Consider the following 22,069-nt stretch of genomic DNA (forward strand, 5'->3'; position numbering starts at 1 on the left):
TTGGACCGCCAGGGAAACTAATTTAATATTTAAAATTGATCTAATTTTTGTTATGTAAACTACCTTTTTACGGAGAATGAGATATGTACCCAAAAATTATAACATGCACCACAGAGCAGTACACCATGCCAACCATACAATTGGATTGTCGCCTTATGCATTTCATCTCGGTTTATTCCTTTTGTGCATGAAATAATTTCTCATGCTACTCACCACCACTTAGTTCACAGAAAAATAAAAAAATTTACGTGCCAAAAAAAAATTATAACTAATTGAGCAATAAGCGAGGCCGACTGACACTACTAAATACCAATCCCAAACTACCACATCCCAAAAAAACTATGTGGTGATGGTTAAATAGTGATTAGTAGGAGCTGCAATGAGGTCGGGTTAGATCAGGTCAAACAAAGGTCGAGTTGGATTTAGATCAGATCAAAAAATTATCAATTCGAACCCAACTTTTATTGAGTATGTTAAGAATATAGGTTTGAACCTAACCTTTAAATAGAATAGGTGACTTGACCTAACCAACATAACCCATATAATAAATAGATCAAATCATATATTAAACAAGTTAAATTTGTTAGGTAGCTTTTTAACATGCTAAATAGATTTAAATAGGTAAATAGGTAAACAGGTTAAGAGGGTTAGGCTAAAAAGTTAGGTAGGTTTTAAACGGGTTGTATTATGACCCAACCTAATTATTAAATAGGTCAAATAGGGTTAAATGAATCAAATGTTTAAACTTAAAGCCATTTCTTTTAATAAAAAAAAAGAGTCTAAAAAGGCTGAACCATTTATGACTCGAACTTGTTTTACACCAAATCTGAGTCTTTGGTTAAGGGTTGCATAAATTATCTGCCAAATGCACCACCTTTGGGTGCCTCCACTTATTGTCTTACCTTGGATTGACTAAAGATATTGTTTCACCCATCCACCAAACCCCTCCCCCTAGTGTGTGTGGGAAGAAGAAGGAGAAGAAATCCCAAAAAATGCTAAGTCCTTAATAACAATGAATATAATTGATTTATTCTAGGACACATGGTGTATACTTGATCAATGAAAATCCTATGCAAGAAAAATATGCAGTCTTTATATGTATCTCCATGAGGATGACAAATTAGGGTGATACATCTTCACCAACCCAACATGAGGCCCTTCATCAAAATGCAGTAGTCAAGGATATAATTCGATGGTCCCTAAGATCTTGCAGATTGTGAACCTTCATTAGTACGATGGATCCACATGATTTTACTGTTGATGTCTCTTCAATGAGGCATCAATAGATTCTTCAAAGGTTTCCTATTTTTTGTGGGGATTCACACGAGAGGAGGATTACCACATGCTATTGCAATGTGCATGCAAATACAACGATCATGACTCAATGCATGAAGAGGTTTGATCAATCTATTATTTATTATTGTCCCCTTCTAAACACAAGACACCAAAGAATGACATGGTAGAGATGCATGTAAGTTGCTCGAATGGTCCGATATGATTGTTGCGAGATTAGTCTTTTACACTTAGGTTTACTAATTCATTTTAGTCGTGTATTTGTCTCATTTCCATTTCTAAGTTTAGTTGTGGGGCTCTGGGTCTAGAAGTCCATTTGAGTCTATAGTCTGGAGGACAGGCTTCTGCACAGGGGGAGTGCAATACAGATTAGTGAGCAGAAATCATGAGCTAGAAGCATGTCAAAGACAAAAAGCAATGAACAAATTTGTCCTCTGATGACAATGGTTTGTAGGATTCTTCACCTAATAAAATATCGGGTGTATCGAAAATTAGAGCAGAGCCATTGGATAGCATTAAGTTAGCTTTCCAACACATTAAGAATCTCGTAATTAAAGTGCAGATGAAAATATTATGTCCTTTAACCAAAGAAGATATTTTGCAATTTAAAGCGCTATAGAGATTACCGTTCAATCACTATGGCCACTTCTAGGGGCATCGAACACAAAAGTGTAATATTTCTTTGTATTCGACAAACATTTTGAGGCCGACTACCATCATCATCATTTTGAGCCATGTATGCCTAGGTAGATGCCATATTGCCCATTCTTGAAACAGCAGGTTCTCACAATCTCTTTTTGGCAACTACTATACTTGTTTGGCATCTTGGTATGACGCTTTCTATTTCAGAAGATGAGTGAAAGCCCTCCGTTCTTAAGATAAGCAACATGGTGGCTATCTAAGCATGCATGGCTATACACAGTCCAAAAAATTCAGAATTTTGAGATATTTCTAAATAACTGATTTTTTAAATACTGAATTTGAAAGAAGATGTTGTTATAACAACTCTAAGAAAAGAAAATGTAATACTAGATGGTGCTTGTTGTATGCATACAAATGTTTCCCCTTCCACTAATATGAAGAGATTAATGAAATTTATGAAAATTTGTGCTATTTATTGAGGTCGGCTGAATATTGCTTACCGAGTTAGTATAAGTGGGTGGAAGAATATTTCGTATGTATTTAATAGATGCAGCAAAACTTTTTCGAAGAAAATCCAACAACAAGTTGAGTAAGACTTATTGTGGATCAAAGTGCTTGACTTAGGCCCTGTTTGGGGGAGCTTTTGGAGGGCCAACCAAAAGTACTTTTAGCTAAAAAATGATGTTTGGTAAATTTTTCGAAAAGCTGTTTCAGCTTTTGCGGGAAGCTGAAAACAGCTTTTGGGGGGAAGCTCCAATTTGGAGCTTTCCGAAAATGCTGTTTTCAGCTTTTTCGGAAAGCTGTATTTTTGACCAAAATACCCCCAATTAAAAAAAAAATTACTCCCCAAAACCTCTCTCTCACCGTCTCTTCCTCTCCCACCCAACCCCACTCCCTCTCCCCCGCCGCCGCACCCTCTCCCTCTGCCCCGCCGTCGCACCCCCTCCCTCTCCCCCGCCCCATGGTGGGGAGGTGCCGAAGAAGAGGAAGACGGGTGGTCTTCCTCTTCCCGCGGCCGCCGCCGGCGACGATGTCCCCGTCACGAAAAGGGACGGTGCCGAAAAAGGAGATTCCACGGTGGGGAGGGGCCGAAGAACAGGAAGAAGAAGGGGGCGCCCTCCCCCTTTCTGCGGCCGCCGGCGGTCATGACCCGCCCCCTCCCGCGTCCGCCACGGCCCAGCCCGGCATTATCGGCCTCGCGGGAGGAGAGAACTTCCCACGGCCCGGCCACGACCCGGCCCCTCACGCGGCCGCCACGGCCCGGCCACGATCTGGCCCCTCCCACGGCCGTCGCCGGCCACAGCCCGGCCCCCTCCCGCGGCCGCGGCGGCCTGGCCCCCTTCCGGCGCCGCCGGCCGCGCGGGAGGAGAAGAAAGGAGAACGGGGGAGAGGAAGGAAGGAGAAGAAGAAAAAGAAAAAAAAGAAAAGGAAAAGAAAAGGAAAAAAAAAGAGAAGAAAAGAAAATTTAAAAAATAAAAAAAGAATAAATAAATAAATATTTATTTATATAAATGAATGAATGAATGAAAAAATGAGATAATAAATAAATATATTTCAATATTATTAATTATTTACACTAATAATTATAATATTTTATACCTTTATTATTGTATTATACTATTAATATTATATTATATTACATTACATTATAATACATTAATATGTTATTTTAAATAATTTAATATTATGTTATATTATGAGAAATTAATTTATACCAATAATTATAATATTTTATACCTTTATTATTGTATTATACTATAAATATAATATATATTACATTACATTATAATACATTAATATGTTATTTTAAATAATTTAATATTATGTTATATTATGAGAAATTAATTTATACCAATAATTATAATATTTTATACCTTTATTATTGTATTATACTATAAATATAATATATATTACATTATATCATAATACATTAATATGTTATGTTAAATAATTTAATATTATGTTATATTACAAAATATTAATTTACTCTAATAATTATATTACTATTATGCTATATTATAATAATATTATTTTATATTACAAAAATATTATACTATATCGTATATTTATGTATTAATATATGTTATGTTTTATTATGTTCTGTTGTATAATACTATGCAATGTCCTTTATGGTAATTTTTTCATACAAAAGTACTTTCTCAGTTTGTTTACCAAACACAAAACAAAGTACCACAGCACTTTACGAATGTAGTTACCAAACAGCAAACAGCTTTTTATAACAGCTCTACTTCAGACAGCTCTACTTCCAACAGCTCTACTTCTAACAGCTCTACTGCCAACAGCTCCCCCAAACATGGCCTTAATTGGTCGGTTTGCAAGTGATCTCCACAGTCCCTTGCCTTAACCGTTTATTGTGTAATAATTATCATTAATATAAAATATAGGTTGCCTTCTTCAAACTCTATGAAAGATCTATTTTTTTTTGGAACAATCATATGAAAGTCCTTTATTATCTATGTTTCTAAATATAGATTTTTTCACATATTTTTATGTTTAAATTCATGAAATAAAACCTTTCAAGCTGCAATTCTGTAGATTAAATAAATTCAAAGACTTGCATATGACAAATAGGGTTGATAACAAAGAGGAAAGAACCACTGAAGGAGAGGCTTTTGTGGATAAGATTCTATGCTCTCAGCCCTATCCTTTTCAGTAAAATTTTTATTGGTAAGCTTCATAATCACTAGTTCATTAGATAAGACCATGCCCGATGCAAAATACATAAAAGAAAATAAGGTCATTACGATGATGAATATAGTATCACGAAACTAAAATATCATGGCAATATTTCCATCTCTTAACTAGCATAAAACTACAATTGCATAGATTATTTTATTCAAAAAATGATTTGACACAACAAATCTAATATTAGAAACTTACATGAAAAATCAGAGTTATACAAGACTATGAGATTGAATATTTATATAAGAATATCATCTTGATGTTATAGTTTTTCGCTCGCAACATAAATTTCTCCATGACCACCCAACTAGATTTCAAAGCATGTGCCCATTGGAGATGTAAGAATGGACTCCAAAATGGTTATATGTTCATCCAATTATCAAACCCTTCCAAACATATGCACTTCTTTTTTCATAAACTTCAATCGAAATTTTATTTAAAAAAAGCACTGATCAGACAACAAACTAGAAAGTCGATAGTAGAGGAGTGTACTAAAGTGGAAAAATGGATACCGAGGTGAATAGCCCCTAATGTTTTCAACCGGAAAACCAAGAAGAAAATATCTCAGAATTCCCAAGTGAAGCCCGTACATCCTTTTCGAGACCTCTATATATGAGGCCCCATGGGGGTCAAAACCGCAGTCGCGTTAGTAAGAGGGAAAGCTAATATAGGGCTTCTCTCATCTCCCGTCTCTCGCCCCTCCCCTCGCTAGGGTCGTCCCTCTCCCTCTCCCTCTCCCTCTCCCTCTATCTCTGTATATAAACCGTTCGAATCTCGGCGGCTCGCATCGGTGCTGCGCGAGGGCGAAGGCCATGGCGGCAGAGAGCTCGAGGTCGGGGCCCTCGGCCGACTCCTACATTGGGAGCCTCATTAGCTTGACCTCCAAAAGCGAAATCAGATACGAAGGCATCCTCTACAACATCAACACCGAGGAATCCAGCATTGGGTTGCGTGATGGTAACGACACTCTCTCGTATTACCTTTGTTCTTTAGGTTTTCTGGGGTTTGTCTTGTTTTTTTGGGGCAAATTCTAGTGTCAAGTTGGAATTTTGAGGCTTTTTTGGGGGGTTTTGGTTTTTTCGGTTGCTATTTCAGGTGTTCTCAGATGTGGGCGTTGCTAGTTTTGCTATGACTTGGTTCTCTTGTTTTCATCTATAGTGGATTTAGTTGTTGTTTTTGTTATTTCGTACTTATTTTCCTTCTCCATAATCATCATCGTTCATTTTTTTTCCTACATCCGTTGTTTAATTTCTATTCTTGTTTTTCTTAAATTTTGTTTTCGGTTTTCTCCCCTTCGTGGTTTTCGGGGATGGCGGTTCTTTTTGTATCTGTATTTTTTTTTCTTCTAATAGTTTAATTCTTGATTATGTAGGAGTTTTTCTAGCTGTTCCAGTGTCCCTTTTTTTTATTTTATTTTTTTTAAGATTCTTCGAGCTTAGCCTTTTCTTTGTGATGGAATTCTCTACATGTCATCCTTTTTCAAGAATATATAAAGTCCTTTTGAAGTTTCATGTGGAACTATGATGAGCTCTGCATATAACTCTCCATGTACATATGAGTAATTTAGAGCCGTGGATCTTCTTTTGTGGGAATATTTTTCTTTTTGATGCTGGGCTATAATCGTTGAATTGGCAACATTTATTGTCTGAATCACAGTATCGTGCTCAAGATTGCATTTTTATATATGGATATTGTCTACAAATCAATGCATCATGCAGAAGCCCGATTTACAAACTAGGGCACCTCTCAATTCAAGTTCCAGCTCCATGCATCCATATGGCAATAACTTTGTTTTTGGAATGGTATTAGAGCTTTGGAGGTACTTGTTTTTTTAATAGACATAACTCATTATCCTGTTGCCAGAGCAAGTCAAAACCTACTGGCATTGTGCTTGGCTAGGCCGTTCTCCATGCAAGCATCATCAGTTTTGTGCCATTTCGCAGTTAGTAGGTGGTCTTAAGGCATGCAGAAGTGAAAACTGGTTATGCACTTGTATTCTTTCAAATTTGTTCTCTTTGAGGCTCTTCAAGTTCAAAACACTCCACTAGATCCTGTACTCTTTCCATGACAAACTATTGGTAACAAATTAATAGTAGGCCTGCGCAATCAGTTTTGTCTCATTTTTTATCTTAAACTCTGCTTTTATTGATTTTGTCCTTATGCAATATTTTGTTTTTATTAACAAAATTTCTCTCTCTCTCTTTTTTTTTGCGTCACTATCTTTTAAGTCAATGCAACAATGATTATTATTAGAATCACTTGCCCTTTTTGAGCACTCACTCATGTTAGAACTGTTACTTCTATGTTTCTTTTTTTTGGTTACATGGAAAGATGTCTAACTTTTAAATCCTGGATTAGAAAATTCTATATATAAGATGATGGTGCGTCCATCTCTCTAGTTTTTTTTCTATATACTCAATGAAAGTCATTGAAAGCAGACCCGTCAAAGGCAAAACTTTATGTGCATTAAAAAAATAAAATACATGTTAATAAAATGGCAATGAAAAAAGAAAAACTATAACCTTGACTGAATATGCATGATAGAACACGCCGGGTGTAGAAAGAAAAGGATATGAAGAAATAACCAGTTATGATATTTAAGAAATTAACCAACATATTTAAAATTGTAAAATAAAACCAATGAAGACTGTAACTTTGTTCATGCTCTTTAAAGCATATGAATATCTTCTTGCATTCATACCAAAAAATGATACACAAACAATTATCATCTCGATTTAATTGGTCTCTTTACTCTTTTTCTGATCTTGCATCCACATTTTCAATATTGAATATGGTGCTTAGGTGGTTGAACAAAATAAAAAAAAGCTCCATATGCAGCAAGATCCTTTTTGCTGCTCAATCATACCAACTGATGTGGCATTTATGGCCTTATTACATATTTATCTTGTAGAATTTTTTATTAAGCTTCACTTCCACATGTTGGTTGTTCAACTTGGCAAAAGTATATCTCCACTTTTCTACCCTGCGCTTCACTTTAAGTCTCCAAGTTTATCATGTATCCTGCATTCACATATAGCCTCTTGCTCATGCTACGTCTAGCTGGAATGATCTTATGACGATGGATGGGCTGGGAAAGAGGCCAGATATTCTTTAACTTTATTTTGAGAAGTAGTAAAAGATCTTGGTGAGAAATTAACAAAGATAATCATGTCAGTGTATATTAATTGATGACCTAGTTCTTGTTTACTTCTTAAGCAACTGCTGACTACTTATAGCTGTTGGTTAATGGCTATGCTAAGGAAATGTTTCTTCTAAGCTTTTGGTGGAAAGGGACGTTTACCTGCAATTTTCATCAAGAGATAAGAGGTGAGGTTTCAATTGAATGCGTGCGGGAAATTTATAGGCATAAGGGTCATAATGGTTCTTTAATGTAATGATGGCAATTGATAGGCGTTAAGTTCCTACTGGTGATTATCGGGACTCTTATATTGGAGATCAGTAGAGATTTCATACTAAACCTGCTAAGTATCCACTTAGGAACATTGATTTTCTAGTTGTTGGAATATCTTCCATTAAGAGAATATTATTAAACTGAATTAAGAATTCTTAGATAAATTGATGAAATCAGTACTGACTAGTCTGAGACCTAAGTCATTCTGCAGGAGAAATTATTAGTCAGTATTTATGGCTGATAATCAGACTCAAGCCAGGCTTTGATTATTCTGAGTTTGGTCAAGGAAATCCAGGCTATCGTCTAAGTTAGCTTATTTTTTAGGCCAAAATAGTTTTAAATTAGGTATAGCTTGTCCTTGACATGACCAAGGGCCTGGTTGGAAGTCTAAGTATGACAAAGTTTCATGTAAAATACCTAAGCCTGCCAAATACTATTCTGATGCCTAACTGTAAAATAATGAAACATAACTTATATACCCTTCTTACGTTTTCCCATGCCTTGTCTCCCACTCTTCCTCCCCCTCCCCTTGTCTCCTCTCCTCCTACTTCTGCTTCTCTCCACTCAGCTCCGTCACCTCAATAGCAATTGCCAGTGTCATGACCCGTTTCTAACTTCATCCACACTAACTCTGCAATCATGCTTTTGCCATTTTCGCTGCCCCCAACCTCCATCACCTATGACTGTCTTCTGTTGCTGGTAGGTTGGGTCTTGGTTGGGAGGGAGAAAGAGATGTTGGGAAGGGTAAGTAAGAGAGAGACCTAGGGGAGGGAAGGAAATAAAGCTTTCCTTGAATGTGTTTTAAACAAAAAAGGACTAAAGTTCTAAAACCTCTACTGTTTTTTTCTTTTTTCTTTTTTTTTTCCATCAATATGGTGGTATCTGTGACACCACTAGGGTTTCAAGACACTTTCAACCCTGAACCTCCCCAAGTGGAAGCTCTTTGGAGAGAGGTGCCAATCGAGCTAACAGTTGTTGGCCCTCTACTATTTTTTTCTCTTTTTTTGAATAAAAATATTACAAATCACTCTTTCTGATTTAATGCATGGATAAATTACATGGAAAATGTTTCTAGAACACGATAAAAGTCTTCATGATGATTGCAAGTCTTAAAACACATCAACAGTTTGGTTTTTGCTTATCAATATTTCTAAATGCCAACCACTTGAGCTAAAAGTCGTTGGCCCTGCACTGTTTTTTCTCTTTTTTCTGTATTAAAACACTAAAAATATCTCTTTCTGATTTAATGAATGTATAAATTGCATGGAAAACTGTTTCTAGAACACAAGAAAATTCTTCATGATGATGCAAGTTTACAACATGTCAGCAATTTACTTTTTGCCTACCAATACTTCTAAAAGTTATATATGTATATTCTCTTTAAGCTAAGCATATCAATCATAAACCTTGTATTTATGCATGTCATGGCTTTATTGCAAAAGTTATAAAAAAATGTGGCATCATAGATTTTTTGTGTTTCTTAAGTTAAAAAAAATAGTTTAAAAATTTTACTTCTAATTCAGAAAGTCTCTACGATATTGGGCTGCATAATATCAAGCAAATTACTTGGTTTTACCAGGTTAAGGAACATGTGTGATGAATATCACATTACAGACTATGGTCGAGAAAGGAATCTCATAATTAATGGCAACTTAATTATATGGAAAGATGGAAGCATTTCTAGGTTCCATTTTTTCTTAACATAATAACGACTTTTATACTTACCTCCTGGACATACGGTAAGAAGATGATGCAATTAAACCCTACCAGATACTTTCCAATAAAACCAACCAAAGAGGTGTTGATGAAACTATTTCTTTTGTTAGATGGTGCTTGAGAAAATTGCTGTTAAGATTTTACAATCCAAATTAACAGTAGAATGTTTGGATCTCATCCTACAGCTTCATCATGTAATTTGTATATGGAAACATGTGGAACTATTTTCTATAGTTTAAATTGCTTGTTTATCACTGACAAGTCTCAAGTATGTAAAGTGAACAAGCTCTTGGAGTTTTTAACTTCTAAAATGTAAAGAAAAAGATGTTATGGAGTTAATGGATTTAAAAGCAGGAGATATAGTTTTGTATTTAGCAGGAGACATAGGTTTGTATTTTTAACAACCATTTATCAAGATTTGACTAGCATCCAGCACATGGGTAGCACGTGCTTATTGAAAAAGGAAGCCTTGTGCAAGTGTGCCCCATCATCTGCTTGACATTGATCGCTACTCTTCTCAAAAAGTTTATTTGGGAACTATGAAATGGAATGCCTCAGAGTCCTACAGTGTGCTGGACTCTTAACCAGAAGGCCCCTGAGGCATTCTGGACTCGGGGCTTTCTCATTATATATTGCAAGATTTATCATATTCAAAGTGTTCTACCTAAAAGGATCATTGAATTAATAGGTAACATATAAATATCTTGAATAAACAAACATGGTGTCTCTTTCATTGGACATTCTATACATGGTCTTAAGACAATGGAAGGTAGGTGTCTTATATTTATGGATTTTTATTCTTCATTCATCTACCTTACAATTGACTCTTTCTCTCTCCCTCTCTCTAATTGACATTTATTTTATATTTAAAATTTTGAAAACGATTTAAAATTGTCTCATGATCCAAAAGTGGATCCATGTTCTGATATAACATCCTCTATGATTGACAACTAAGTCCTGATCTTTATATCGTTGCTTCAAAATGAGCGCATGGGCCTTTCTAAGCATGTATCTTTAAAATAAGCTTCTATCACTCATGTCATTCTCTCTTTTGTTTTTTGGTCAACACATGTAAGCTGCATGGTCTATGGCTGTCTGAAATTGCTTATATTATATCAGCATTTCTAATCACAAATTATGTTTATGGTGTTGTATTCCTGCAAGAGAGTCGTTTGTTTGGATTTCCATAAAGATCTCCCACAATCGCAAAGCTTGTTAACTCACTTCATTACTATTTTTTATAATATCACATTCCTCATAAGCACTCTACTGGCGCCATGTTTGCAGAATATTTCCATAATAGCCTGCTTTATCATTGCAAAATCATTTTATGGCTGTAACTTCTTTTATCTGTAGGATTTTGTGTTTCTGAAATAACTTCTATTGATTGCTGTTTCCAATTTTGTCTTGGCAGTGCGATCTTTTGGAACCGAAGGACGAAAGAAGGATGGTCCGCAAATTCCTGCTAGCGACAAAATCTATGAGTACATACTCTTTCGTGGGAGTGATATCAAGGTAGACCAACACTTCTGAGTTAGTTGATTGTTCAGATATTAAGAATAAGTCAGAACTGTGAAAACAATTATTGGTCATGATTAGAATTTACAAACAGTCTGCATGCACGGTAAATATTCGTTGCGACAAACTAAGTAGATGCAAAATGCACATCAGAGCCATTTATGCATCTTCTTCCAAACTTCGATTGAATGCCCAATGACAAATCAACCGATACTTCTAGGCTTAAGGTTTCCATTAAATGCTCTGCCTACTTCTATTATGTTCGTGATTGATTGTTTCCATGTGCCTGGCCTATTAAGTTGAAGTATCAGTTTTGCTGTTGTTACGTTCATCTTTGCTTGCTTTTGTATATCTTGCAATTGTTTCTTTTTTCCTATGAAATTCATTGTTAATTTTTCTATTTCAAAACCCTCTTTGGTCTTTGCAACACTTGTTTAAGCTCATTGGCTTTTCACAGGTGCACCTCTTCATTGAAATGTCTCTAGCTCCCTCCTTGATTAAACTGTCACAATCTGTTATTTTATTAATACAATTTGAAGAATCATTGATGTAGCATATAGATGTGCAATTATCTAGTTGACTTGACACCATCCACCTGTCTGTGAAATTATTGGAAACATTCCTTTTCCAATCCTGCCATTTTCCCAGCCTTTCATTATCAAAAATATTAAAGCTTTTTAGTATTGATTGGGTATTAACATGGTAACCATTTTTTTGTTTTCCTGAAATTGTGTGCCATATACCTCGAACTCAAAGCAGTATGCATATACCTCCTCCTCGGAGCAATATGCTATGTACACCATCATTCATCCATTAACTTACAGCTTGGTTGCTTGTTTCATTACTAGTTGCATCGATGATGTGTCATTCTTTAAAGATATTGCTGAATCTCCATATCTGAGCTAATGCTTTTATGACGGCATATAACTTACTGCAGCTACAAGTTTTTTTTTATGTTTTTATTGATGTTAGATACTGGCTAATTCTGTCGAATATGAATTGCGGGATCAGTAAGATGAATCAGTTTTTAATGAATGAGTGGTTTCTAGGAATCTGAAGAGGTATGGCATAGTTACATTCGGATTATGCATGATATGGTGTTGTCATCATCTCTGCTGTCCCATGTGTAGGCCATCTGTTGAAGAACTGATGGTCCATATGATCTAGTTACTTGGCCGACTTTTTTTTATTTGCTATTTTCTACTAATTATGCAACAAAAACATCTAGCCTTTCAATTTTATCTTTCTCTGGCTTGCGTGTTAGTAATCCACTGATTCAAGTGGTGAACATCTGTTTGTGATGGTCCTAATTTTAAGGAGTGCAGCCCATCCATGTCTCTGTCATGATGGTGTCTATTTGTGGGGATGTTAACTGTTAATGTTTATTTCTTTGAATAAATGTTGTATTTAGAATTCTTATAAAACATTAAGATTTGTTATTTGATTAATGCTGGAGCTTCAAACATATTCTCTTGCATTGGTTTCAGGATTTACAGGTTAAGTCTTCACCACCTGTTCAGACTGCTCCTATACACAACGATCCTGCTATTATTCAGGTAATGCAAGATGACCTTGCAGAATAGAGCATGAATTAATTTAATAATCTGTGACTCAATAACATTGTCAATGTTGTGCAGTCACATTACTCTCATCCTGCAACTGCATTGACTACTACAAGCTTGCCTCCTGTCGGAAGTGGAACTGCACCTGATCTTGGTTCCCATGCAGCTCAACTGGGGCTCCCAAGGCCAACTTTTCAAGGCAGCTTGCCTCAATATCAACCTGGGGGAAGCTTAGCATCATGGGGCTCCTCACCACCTTTGCCAAATGCCAATGGCTCTGGGATTGCGATGCCAATGTATTGGCAAGGATATTATGCACCCTCAACGGGGCTTCCTCATTTGCAACAACCACCTTTGCTTCGTCCACCACCTGGACTGCCAATTCCTCCTTCCATGCAACAACAATTGCAATATTCTGGAATGAATGCATCATTACCATCTGGGTCTCCAAGTTTGTCAGAGATCCCTCCTCCTTTATTGCCACCTGGTAGTAGCACCCTTAGTCTAACATCATCTATGTTTCCATCGACATTGGCTCCTGCCTATACCAGTGCATTAGCTCCTGAAACATTGGCAAATCCGATGCCAAGCAAGCCCTCCATCACTTCTCATCCTGCAGCACCTCTTGGTACTAATTTGCCATTTGTGCCCCCATCAACTTCTAGTCTTGAGCCTGCCTCAACTCTCTCTCAGAATATGCCATCCATCATCAGTAGGAGACCCAAGACACTTCCTAGTCCCATTGTTGCTCTTCAAACTATATCCCAGGTCATGCCCTCCGTTATCGGCTCATCCAGTTCGAGCCAAGTTGAATCATCACTACCCTTGGTAACTCCAAGTCAGCTGTTGCAGCCTGGCCTTTCCATCCCTACTTCTTCTGAGTCATTGCAAATGAGCAACAACGATGTAGAGATTAAACCACCAGAAGCTAAGGTTAAACCATTATTACCTGAACCATCTGCATTGACTCCAGCTGAAAATAAGGCGCCCATATTGCCATTACCAAAACCAACCAAGCAGAAGGTATGGCGGTAAAATGCTTGTTATCTGTGAACTCCCATATTATGTTTTCTGAACTCACTAACTCCTTAAATGTCATTTTGTTTCCACTCATATTCTATAAGTTAAAAGTTCTTTATATCTTGTCATGTTACTAATTTTGTTATAATAATATAGACACATATCTCCTTTTAACAATTAAACACACATCCCGAGAATGTGGAATCTGAACAATTTTTCCCAAATGCAAACTTCACTTATGCCAAACCAAAGCCTGCATGTAGAAGGTGGAGGCTTGACGAGTTGACATACAAGGTCACAAGAAACAGAGGCTGAATCAATTGAGATGAATCTTGATCGGACTCATTGATGCCCCTAAAACTCAAGCCTTGTGACAGATGAGCAATAATTAGCCAGTATGTGCCCCCATTTTGACACATTAACTTGATTGTGATAAGAAATAGGATATAAGTAAGCTATTGCAGTTCCCATAAGTGATATATAACGACATTTCTTATAAAAATGTGAGAGGGTTGGCAAGGCTGGCTCTTGAAGGTGATGTGTGGAAATGGTGCCTGATTGCAATGATAAGAGAATTTTTTCCTGGATTAGATGGGCTGATATCAGAAAAAAGAAGGCTGTTCTATGAAAGCCAAGTATATCATGGACATCATGTAGAATGTTGGTGCTCTGACAACTAGTACCGGTCTAGTGGATATAATGATGAGTCAATATTGCATGCTCGTAGAACATCTATCCACTACAAGCTTATATGTGGTAATATAATATTAAAAAGATGCATGGAAAACTTGTAGATATTACTGTGTGGAATGATAGGTTTCGACTTTGTAGCATTAGGAGTTGAGACGGGAGATAATCGTGATAATATTATCATGTATGCATGATAAGTATTACTGAAGGATACAATTTGAAACAATTTTGATAGGATCTTTATGCCCATGCAAGTGAATATAGCATGAATGTATCTACTGGTGGTTTTTAGTTGCTTCTGTAAGAAAAGTACAACAGTTTGAAGACAAAAAATACTATGAAAAGTTGACAACGAAGTTGCAACAACAGAGGATATAATGACCACAAATGCCTACAATAAGATTACATAATGACTTTAATATGTCAGTTAAATGGCTTGTAGGTTGGTTATTTTCCCTCTTAAGAGATGTTGATATGCATAAGATGTGCATAATCATAGATCATTTCTTTGAGAATCCAAGGGTAAGTGCTCAGCATGTAGCTGCAAAATGTTATGGTCTTATTGGCAATTAAGAGTTTGTTTGAAGAAATGATGAAGAGCAATGGAAAGATGCAAAAAAAACCCCACAAGGCTATGCTTGTAGCATATGAATTGTATATTAGGTTGTTCTCATAAAGACATGAAGGAACAATGAAGAGGTGCTAAATGGAGACTGAGATTGATTTAATCAGGTGCAATAAAAGTGTAGATAATGCGATATTGGTGAGGGATGGGAAGCTTAAGGTGAACTATTCTTTTTCAAAATTATTCAACTAAGATTTTAAAAAAAGGAAATAGTTTTCGAGGAATTATTTTAAGAGCTTGTTACACATGTAAAGATGATATTTTTAACTTTCGGATATTCAAAAGAAAAACTAACTCAATAAAACAATGTTGAATGTAATGTTAAAAATCCAAATCCTTGTTCCTTTATATCTTTTGTTCATCTTTCTTCTCATCGTTCACATTGTATTGTTTTGGTTTTTCAGACTTCTCTATCACATTGTTGAGCCCAGACCATCTATGATTACTTATACATTTGCCCTGTAATTGTGTTGAATTAGCTTGCCATTTTGGATTGCTTCTAATTTATATTAGTGCTTCTTAGCTTCCTTTTGTTAAATTTCTGTCTGCCAATTATGTAATATTATGTGCAGCATTTCTTATTTCAATATGTGATTTCAGATTCATTGGTCAGAATTTCACATGCATGAAATCTAGCTACATGTAGTGGTTCATGATTTGCTATTAAATTTAGTTTAAAGACTCAAGTTGTAAGGATGTTTTATTCAATTTGGTAAATAATTTATTCTTTAAACTTGAAAAAGTAACTTATGGACCCTAGTTTTGCAATACATTACTAAAATAAATACCTCTTAAGGAAGTGGACACAACAAAAGTAAAACAATTATGCTTAGATAATTAAAAATAGAAAAGTAGAAAGTTACTCATCTTAGAGGACTTGTTAGATACCCTATTTGGGGTTGCCTAAAGCGGGACAAGGAATGGAAAGTGGGGAGGGATGCAGAAAATATTGGGTTGTTGATTTTTCGGGACCATATGTTGTGATACTTTGATCATTCCTCAAGCATTTCATTTCAAGGCAGTTATTGAAACAGAATATTCAGACCTACTCTAGAAAATGCGAAGAAAATACCTCAAATATGATGATGATGCATGTGTATACCTGTTTTGACATGTTACAGATGAATCTTTGATCATTTTATTCATGCTTTGCAAGGAATGAGGGTTATATAGTTGAGGATTCTGGTGCAGTATTGATGAAATTTGATTCCATACAATGACAAGAATGGAAACATTTTAGAAACGTATCCAGTTTACTGTTATACCTGATATATTATTTTTAATGGTTTTCAAGAAAAATTAATTTCTAGATCCGAACAAAACAGGAGCATAAGTTTTATCAAAATCTGTTTAAATGGAACCATCCTATCATTGGTATGTGGCTGGCTTACTATAAAGTTTGGAGGCCAAATTTTAATAAGACAATTTCTGAAAATGGCTTTGCCGTCCAAGGAGACTACTAAAACGAAAACTATTACTTCATAACCATGTTTTTTCTTGGATTTTAACTGATGTGGAACACTAAAAGAACATCTGATGCCATGATTTACTTTAATTATACTTCTGGTACTGTTCAGAAGTATGTTTTTTATAATTGTTTGAAAAAAGGGATGTTGATTTTTGTGTTAAAGTAGTTTCCTGTATCTTTGTTTTACCTTTTTTCTAAACTGTTAGGATGGAAGACTAGTTCAACGAGGATGAACAAGTTAAACTCATTATCAATTATTGTCTTTTAGATTTTAGTGCTACACACTTGCTTTTAAAAAAATTCTTTTTTAAAATGATATGGGTTTTGATATATAAATTGTTTATCCAGCCAAATGGAGCTGCCTTGCAGACTTATCACAGCTCTAGGGGGCGTGGAAGAGGAAGAGGAAATGGGGTACTGCATTTCTTTGTTCTTTCAATTCTTCTAATTATTTGTTTTTATAATGAGACAAACTTTCTGAGTAGCTTTATAAGGCATGAGATTTCCATTACTGATCATAGGAAATGTAAAAGCAGAAAACTCAAATCTCCCACAATTTCGGTCATAAGTTTTTAGCAGGCTAAACCAAAATCCATGTAAAATTAAGTTAATAATTATTTCTTAGATAGTATTATGAATTTTTTATGCTGCTACCCAAGCTGAGCATATATTGATATGTTCATTATTTTCCATGCCGAGCTGGTAGCAACGACTAGAAATCCATGGGTTAAGGTTTTGAATATCATATAACATTGCATTAACTTTAAATCTTCAGCATATTTTTCACTTATGAACTTAGTAACTGAGGTTCATTTGTGGGTGTCAAATCTACCTTCCTTTCTTGAATGGAGTTACATGTGCTATGTTTTAACCGTCCGTTCACAAAGATATCAGCGAAGTATGGCAAGCTTTAAATGCCCTCACACATTTACTAAATTTCTTACGACCTCAAGACTTCACTTAGGATATCCTTCCTGATCCTCTAAAACTGCTGTCACCTTGCAGTAAAATAAGGAAATGATTGTCCTGTTTTCTTCATTGAAAAAATGGACAGTGGTTTCTCTCCTAATCTTCCAGTTTTCCTTCATGATATTGTCATATATTCTTGTTGGTAAAACTTTCAATTCTGGTGACATTGGAAATCAACTAACAGAACTTACTATTAAGTGATTACATAAACTTGTGTTAGGAAAACCTACCTTATTTTTCGATTCTCAACTTCTTTAAGCATTCTATGCCACATAAGTTTAAGGGCAAGGAGTTCTGTGCTGCACGAAAGATAAGAACTGCAAACTTGCAAATAGCCTTTTGATGATTCTTATGCAAAGTCTGCTGAATAATTCAATGTGTTTTCTAATGCATGTTGCAGAAAAATCTATAAAACACATTTATCTTTAGAAGTTGTATTTTTCAATAGCTAATTCTGTTGGAGGACTCTTCAACTGCTTGTGCAAAGGCACCTGCTTCTTAAGTGTTTCTACATTTCTTTTGAGAGCATTCACTTTCATGAACCAGTTCTTGAATCTGCCCCATTTCAGAAAACTAAGCTTCTGATCAAGCGAAAATATAGACCTTTTTTTTCTAAGTTTTTTATGATTTATTATTCGTGACTGTGGCAATTTTTTCTATAAGCTAAAAATTGTTCCACGAATCATTTATAATGCATTTTACTAATCTCATAAACAACTCAGGCTATTTCAAATTAGATCAACTTAATATCAATTAGATTAGTGTGACCTACATGCAATATGTATAGGCAACATGAATACATAAATTAGATGCACATAGATGTGCACTTACTTAAACATTTATGGATGGCTTTTCTTGAAGTCTTAGCTTCTCATTTGTGTCACAAACCCTTATGTGGATAATGTTATCTAACATAGTGCCACATGTTTGTGGTTGCCAGTTGGAAAGTTCCTTGATCACTGGCTACTGAATTTGATTTTAAATGATACGGCTTGGTTCCAGTTGGATAAATTAATTCTAGTTTATTATTTATTTATGCAGGACACAAACAAAAATTTGAACTAATGTTTCACCGATTTAAGATCATGTTCATGAATTTAAATAATGATTTGTCTAAACTGGATCTATGCAATTGGAATGCATACTTCCCCCATAATTCTTGCGAACAATTCTATATCTAGCATAGGTTTTGGACACCCTTTTTTAAGTGTTGTTGTGGCAGCGCATGTTTAAGAGTAGTTTTCAAAATTCAGAAGGATCTGCAGCCTTCCACATGATCATGTGGAAAGTGTGCATAAGAAGTGTATACGGACCTTATTTTTCCAGTTCTTATTTGATATCCTTGTACCTCCCTTTTCCAAACCTTAAGACATGGGATTCCTTCAATAATCTCCTTCTGTTTCATACTACCTCTGCTTGTCAAACTAAGCACTATGAACAAAAACAAGCCACAGTTCTATCAATTGGTAGCCATCTTTATGGACTTTCGCCAGAATTCCTATTTAATGCTGCATCCCCTGAATTTCGATGTTCCTGAAGTCTAATAAATCCTTATTTGATCTCTCAAACCCATGGAATGCCGTACCGGTCCGTACCGGCCGGTACGTACCGGTCCGGCCGTGGACCGGTACCGGAACGGATAAAAAACCGGTATTTCTCGGTTTTTTATCCGAACCGGCCGGTACGGGTGCGTACCGGCCGGTTCGGCGCCCGTACCGGCCGGTTCGGCGCCCGTACCGGCCGGTTCCGGCCTCGTACCGGTGCGAACCAGCCGGTTCGCACCGGTATGATTTTTTTTTTTTTTTTTTAGAACCACAGCGCCGCGCGCTGTGGTTTTTGAAACCACCGAGTACCGGCCGGTACGGACCGGACCGGTACCGTACCGGTCCGGCCGGCCACCGGTACGCCGACCGGTACCGGTACGGCGGACCTTGCTCAAACCTTTTTCTGGAACCTTTACTTTAAAGATGTTTGAACTAATTCTACCAAAGATTTTGAACGAAGCACCTAAAATTTAATGAAATCCCTAATTTTCGAATTCTATTTGTTAGCATTTCTAGTTAGCAATTATAATTGAAAAATGGGCTTTGAATGTGGTGATCTACGTGGAAGGACACATGCATGTATCTTTCATAATTACACTGGCATGCTTGTTTCCTTTGTCATTGCATCAGCATGCATGTGTCCTCCATCACTTCATTGGCAGCTCAACACATATATCCTCTTGAAGTGATCTTCCTTCGTAGTTATATCAGCATGCATGTATCCTTCCATAATAAAACACCTAGCAGTTACACAGGCACATGATTGCAAACTCAAGCAGATGTGCAACCATTATGTACCTGGCTGTAGTTATGCAGTTACAGAATGTATCCTATCTTGATGTTGTTTACTTGCATGATGAAATGGACCTTTGTCTCTGGTCTTGCAGTATCCGCGCCCTGTCACCAAATTCACCGAAGATTTTGATTTCACAGTAATGAATGAAAAATTCAAGAAGGATGAAGTGTGGGGCCATCTTGGTAAAAGTAAAGCCCAGATAAAGGACAGGGAAGGAGAAGATGAAGCTGATGATACTCTGGAGGACGATGATCCAGAGTCCATAAAATTGGAGATAAAGGTACTATGACATGTTCTTCTGAAGTAAGCATCACTTTTGCACCAGTTGGTTAAATATCAACATGTTCTTCTGACACAAACATTAAACAGTTTAAACATTTTTCCCTTATCACAAGAACCAGCTACTGACCGATATTTCCTTAAGCCTGTTTACTGCAAGGATGATTTCTTTGATTCACTCTCTTGCGACACACTCAACAATGGTGCAAGGAATGGGAGAACCAAGTTCTCTGAGCAGTTGAAAATAGACACAGAGGTAAATCGAACACTTTCTTGACCTTGACCTGTATGCTGCTAAAATAGAGATGTTGCTATATAAGTAAATTTTCCTATGCAGACTTTCGGTGATTTTGCAAGGCATCGGCCAGGTCGAGGTGGTGGACGTGGCCTTCGTGGTGGGCGTACAAGGGGTTCATACTACGGACGAGGGTATGGCTACGCCGGGAGGGGCCGAGGCCATATTTCTTCAAACCGTGCCTCTTAAGGATGCTGCTGGCACTAGGTTACTTGCCAGTGGGATCAAGTAGTCGATGATGACAGGGCTGTCTTTTAGTGTAATCTTAGGGAGTGCTGTCCGCTTACCTGTGTGATTGCTTTATAAAATAAAGAGAAGCTCAGGAGAGAACAATTGGGGGGTTTTCAGTTATGTGAAAATAAATCCCGGATGGTAAGTGAGCTTGTTGAAGCTCCTATGATCACGCAGGTGGCATGTTTGAGGCCTTGTCTTCTTATAACTATGAATGTTATAGGTTTAGATCTGTGCTGTTTTACTTTGGTTCCCGTTTTTCATTTTCTTGAAGATCTGGCCAGAAGACTATTGGTCACCATAGTTCGCTTATGTAGTGAACAGCTCTGAAATGCTGCGAAAAAATTTCTGATTCTGATAAAAGCTTATTAGTGATATTTAAAAGTAGCAGCAAATAATTTCCCTTGTGTTGATTGTGTCGAGGCGTTATGCTGTTAAGGCAAACAAGCCGACACCATCCTCCATTACCAGGTCTTTGATTTGCGAGGACCATAGACCGGCCAACCCCGATGGAAGCACAGCATTAGAAGTTCAACATGGGAACCGTTCCTCCATTGAATCAAAAAGGTAAAGAAAAATTACTCCAAAATTGTTTTGAGTAGATCCTTATATTATTATATTTTCTAAATATGTATACAAAAAAAAACAACATAAATATTGATGACATAAAAGTTTGTATAACGTCCAAATGGATTCTTGACTTTACTTTCCTTTTTTTAAAAAATTTAAGCATCAAACAAATCCTTCATTTGTATATCATCGGTTACAATCATTGTTTGCATGTTGGACCTTAATAGGTGATTGAAATCTCCTCGCTCATCTCCCACCACCCTCAAAACAAACAAACGAAAAAAAAGATTCAAGTATATGAACTATTAATGACTTCGATGATGCACGTTCTTTTAGCATCTCCTTCCCAAAATTTTAAAATATTTTAAACTCTTATACAGGTAATGAAGAAAATCTGAACTCAAGAACATAATGAAAATGCCATAAACATTGATTTTGTCCAAGACAATTCAAAAAAATTGATAAGTTATGATAATTTTGACACAGACATGCGGAAAAAAACTTTAATCATCGGTACTTATAGTTAACAAAATGACTAAATTTTAAGATTCCCTCTGTCACAGATGCGATTAAAAATTTGTGGAATTTTTTTTTTCTCAAACGCAATTAACTGTTGATTAACAACGAGTTATTCGACAGGTATCCCATAATCTCACCAGAACTCTTGACATATAATGTGAAGTGGTCTAAGATAAATTCAACCTTTAAGTAAAATCATTTTCCCTTTTTTGAACCC

General features: G+C 36.3%; 1 protein-coding gene across 1 annotated transcript; it reads left to right on the forward strand.

Annotated features, from left to right (window-relative positions):
- The first annotated feature begins 5,265 nt into the window (after window positions 1-5,265).
- LOC103715140 (protein decapping 5-like) lies at window positions 5,266-21,153 on the forward strand. Its single transcript, XM_008802675.4, has 8 exons — window positions 5,266-5,595; window positions 11,181-11,281; window positions 12,772-12,840; window positions 12,922-13,869; window positions 16,998-17,063; window positions 20,050-20,238; window positions 20,383-20,493; window positions 20,575-21,153. Exons 1-8 carry the CDS (start codon window positions 5,451-5,453, stop codon window positions 20,719-20,721), a joined length of 1,776 nt encoding a protein of 591 aa, XP_008800897.1. The 5' UTR covers window positions 5,266-5,450; the 3' UTR covers window positions 20,722-21,153.
- Window positions 21,154-22,069: the final 916 nt, after the last annotated feature.

The sequence above is a fragment of the Phoenix dactylifera genome, chromosome 11, assembly GCF_009389715.1.
Source record: "Phoenix dactylifera cultivar Barhee BC4 chromosome 11, palm_55x_up_171113_PBpolish2nd_filt_p, whole genome shotgun sequence".
Lineage (NCBI taxonomy): Eukaryota > Viridiplantae > Streptophyta > Magnoliopsida > Arecales > Arecaceae > Phoenix > Phoenix dactylifera.

Bases quoted from the DNA above. Each gene is read 5' to 3' on its own strand.
- LOC103715140 (XM_008802675.4), top strand. From the start codon at position 5,451: ATGGCGGCAGAGAGCTCGAGGTCGGGGCCCTCGGCCGACTCCTACATT. The intron at 20,239-20,382 runs GTACTATGACAT...TATTTCCTTAAG, and splicing joins CCATAAAATTGGAGATAAAG to CCTGTTTACTGCAAGGATGA. The intron at 20,494-20,574 runs GTAAATCGAACA...TTTCCTATGCAG, and splicing joins AGTTGAAAATAGACACAGAG to ACTTTCGGTGATTTTGCAAG.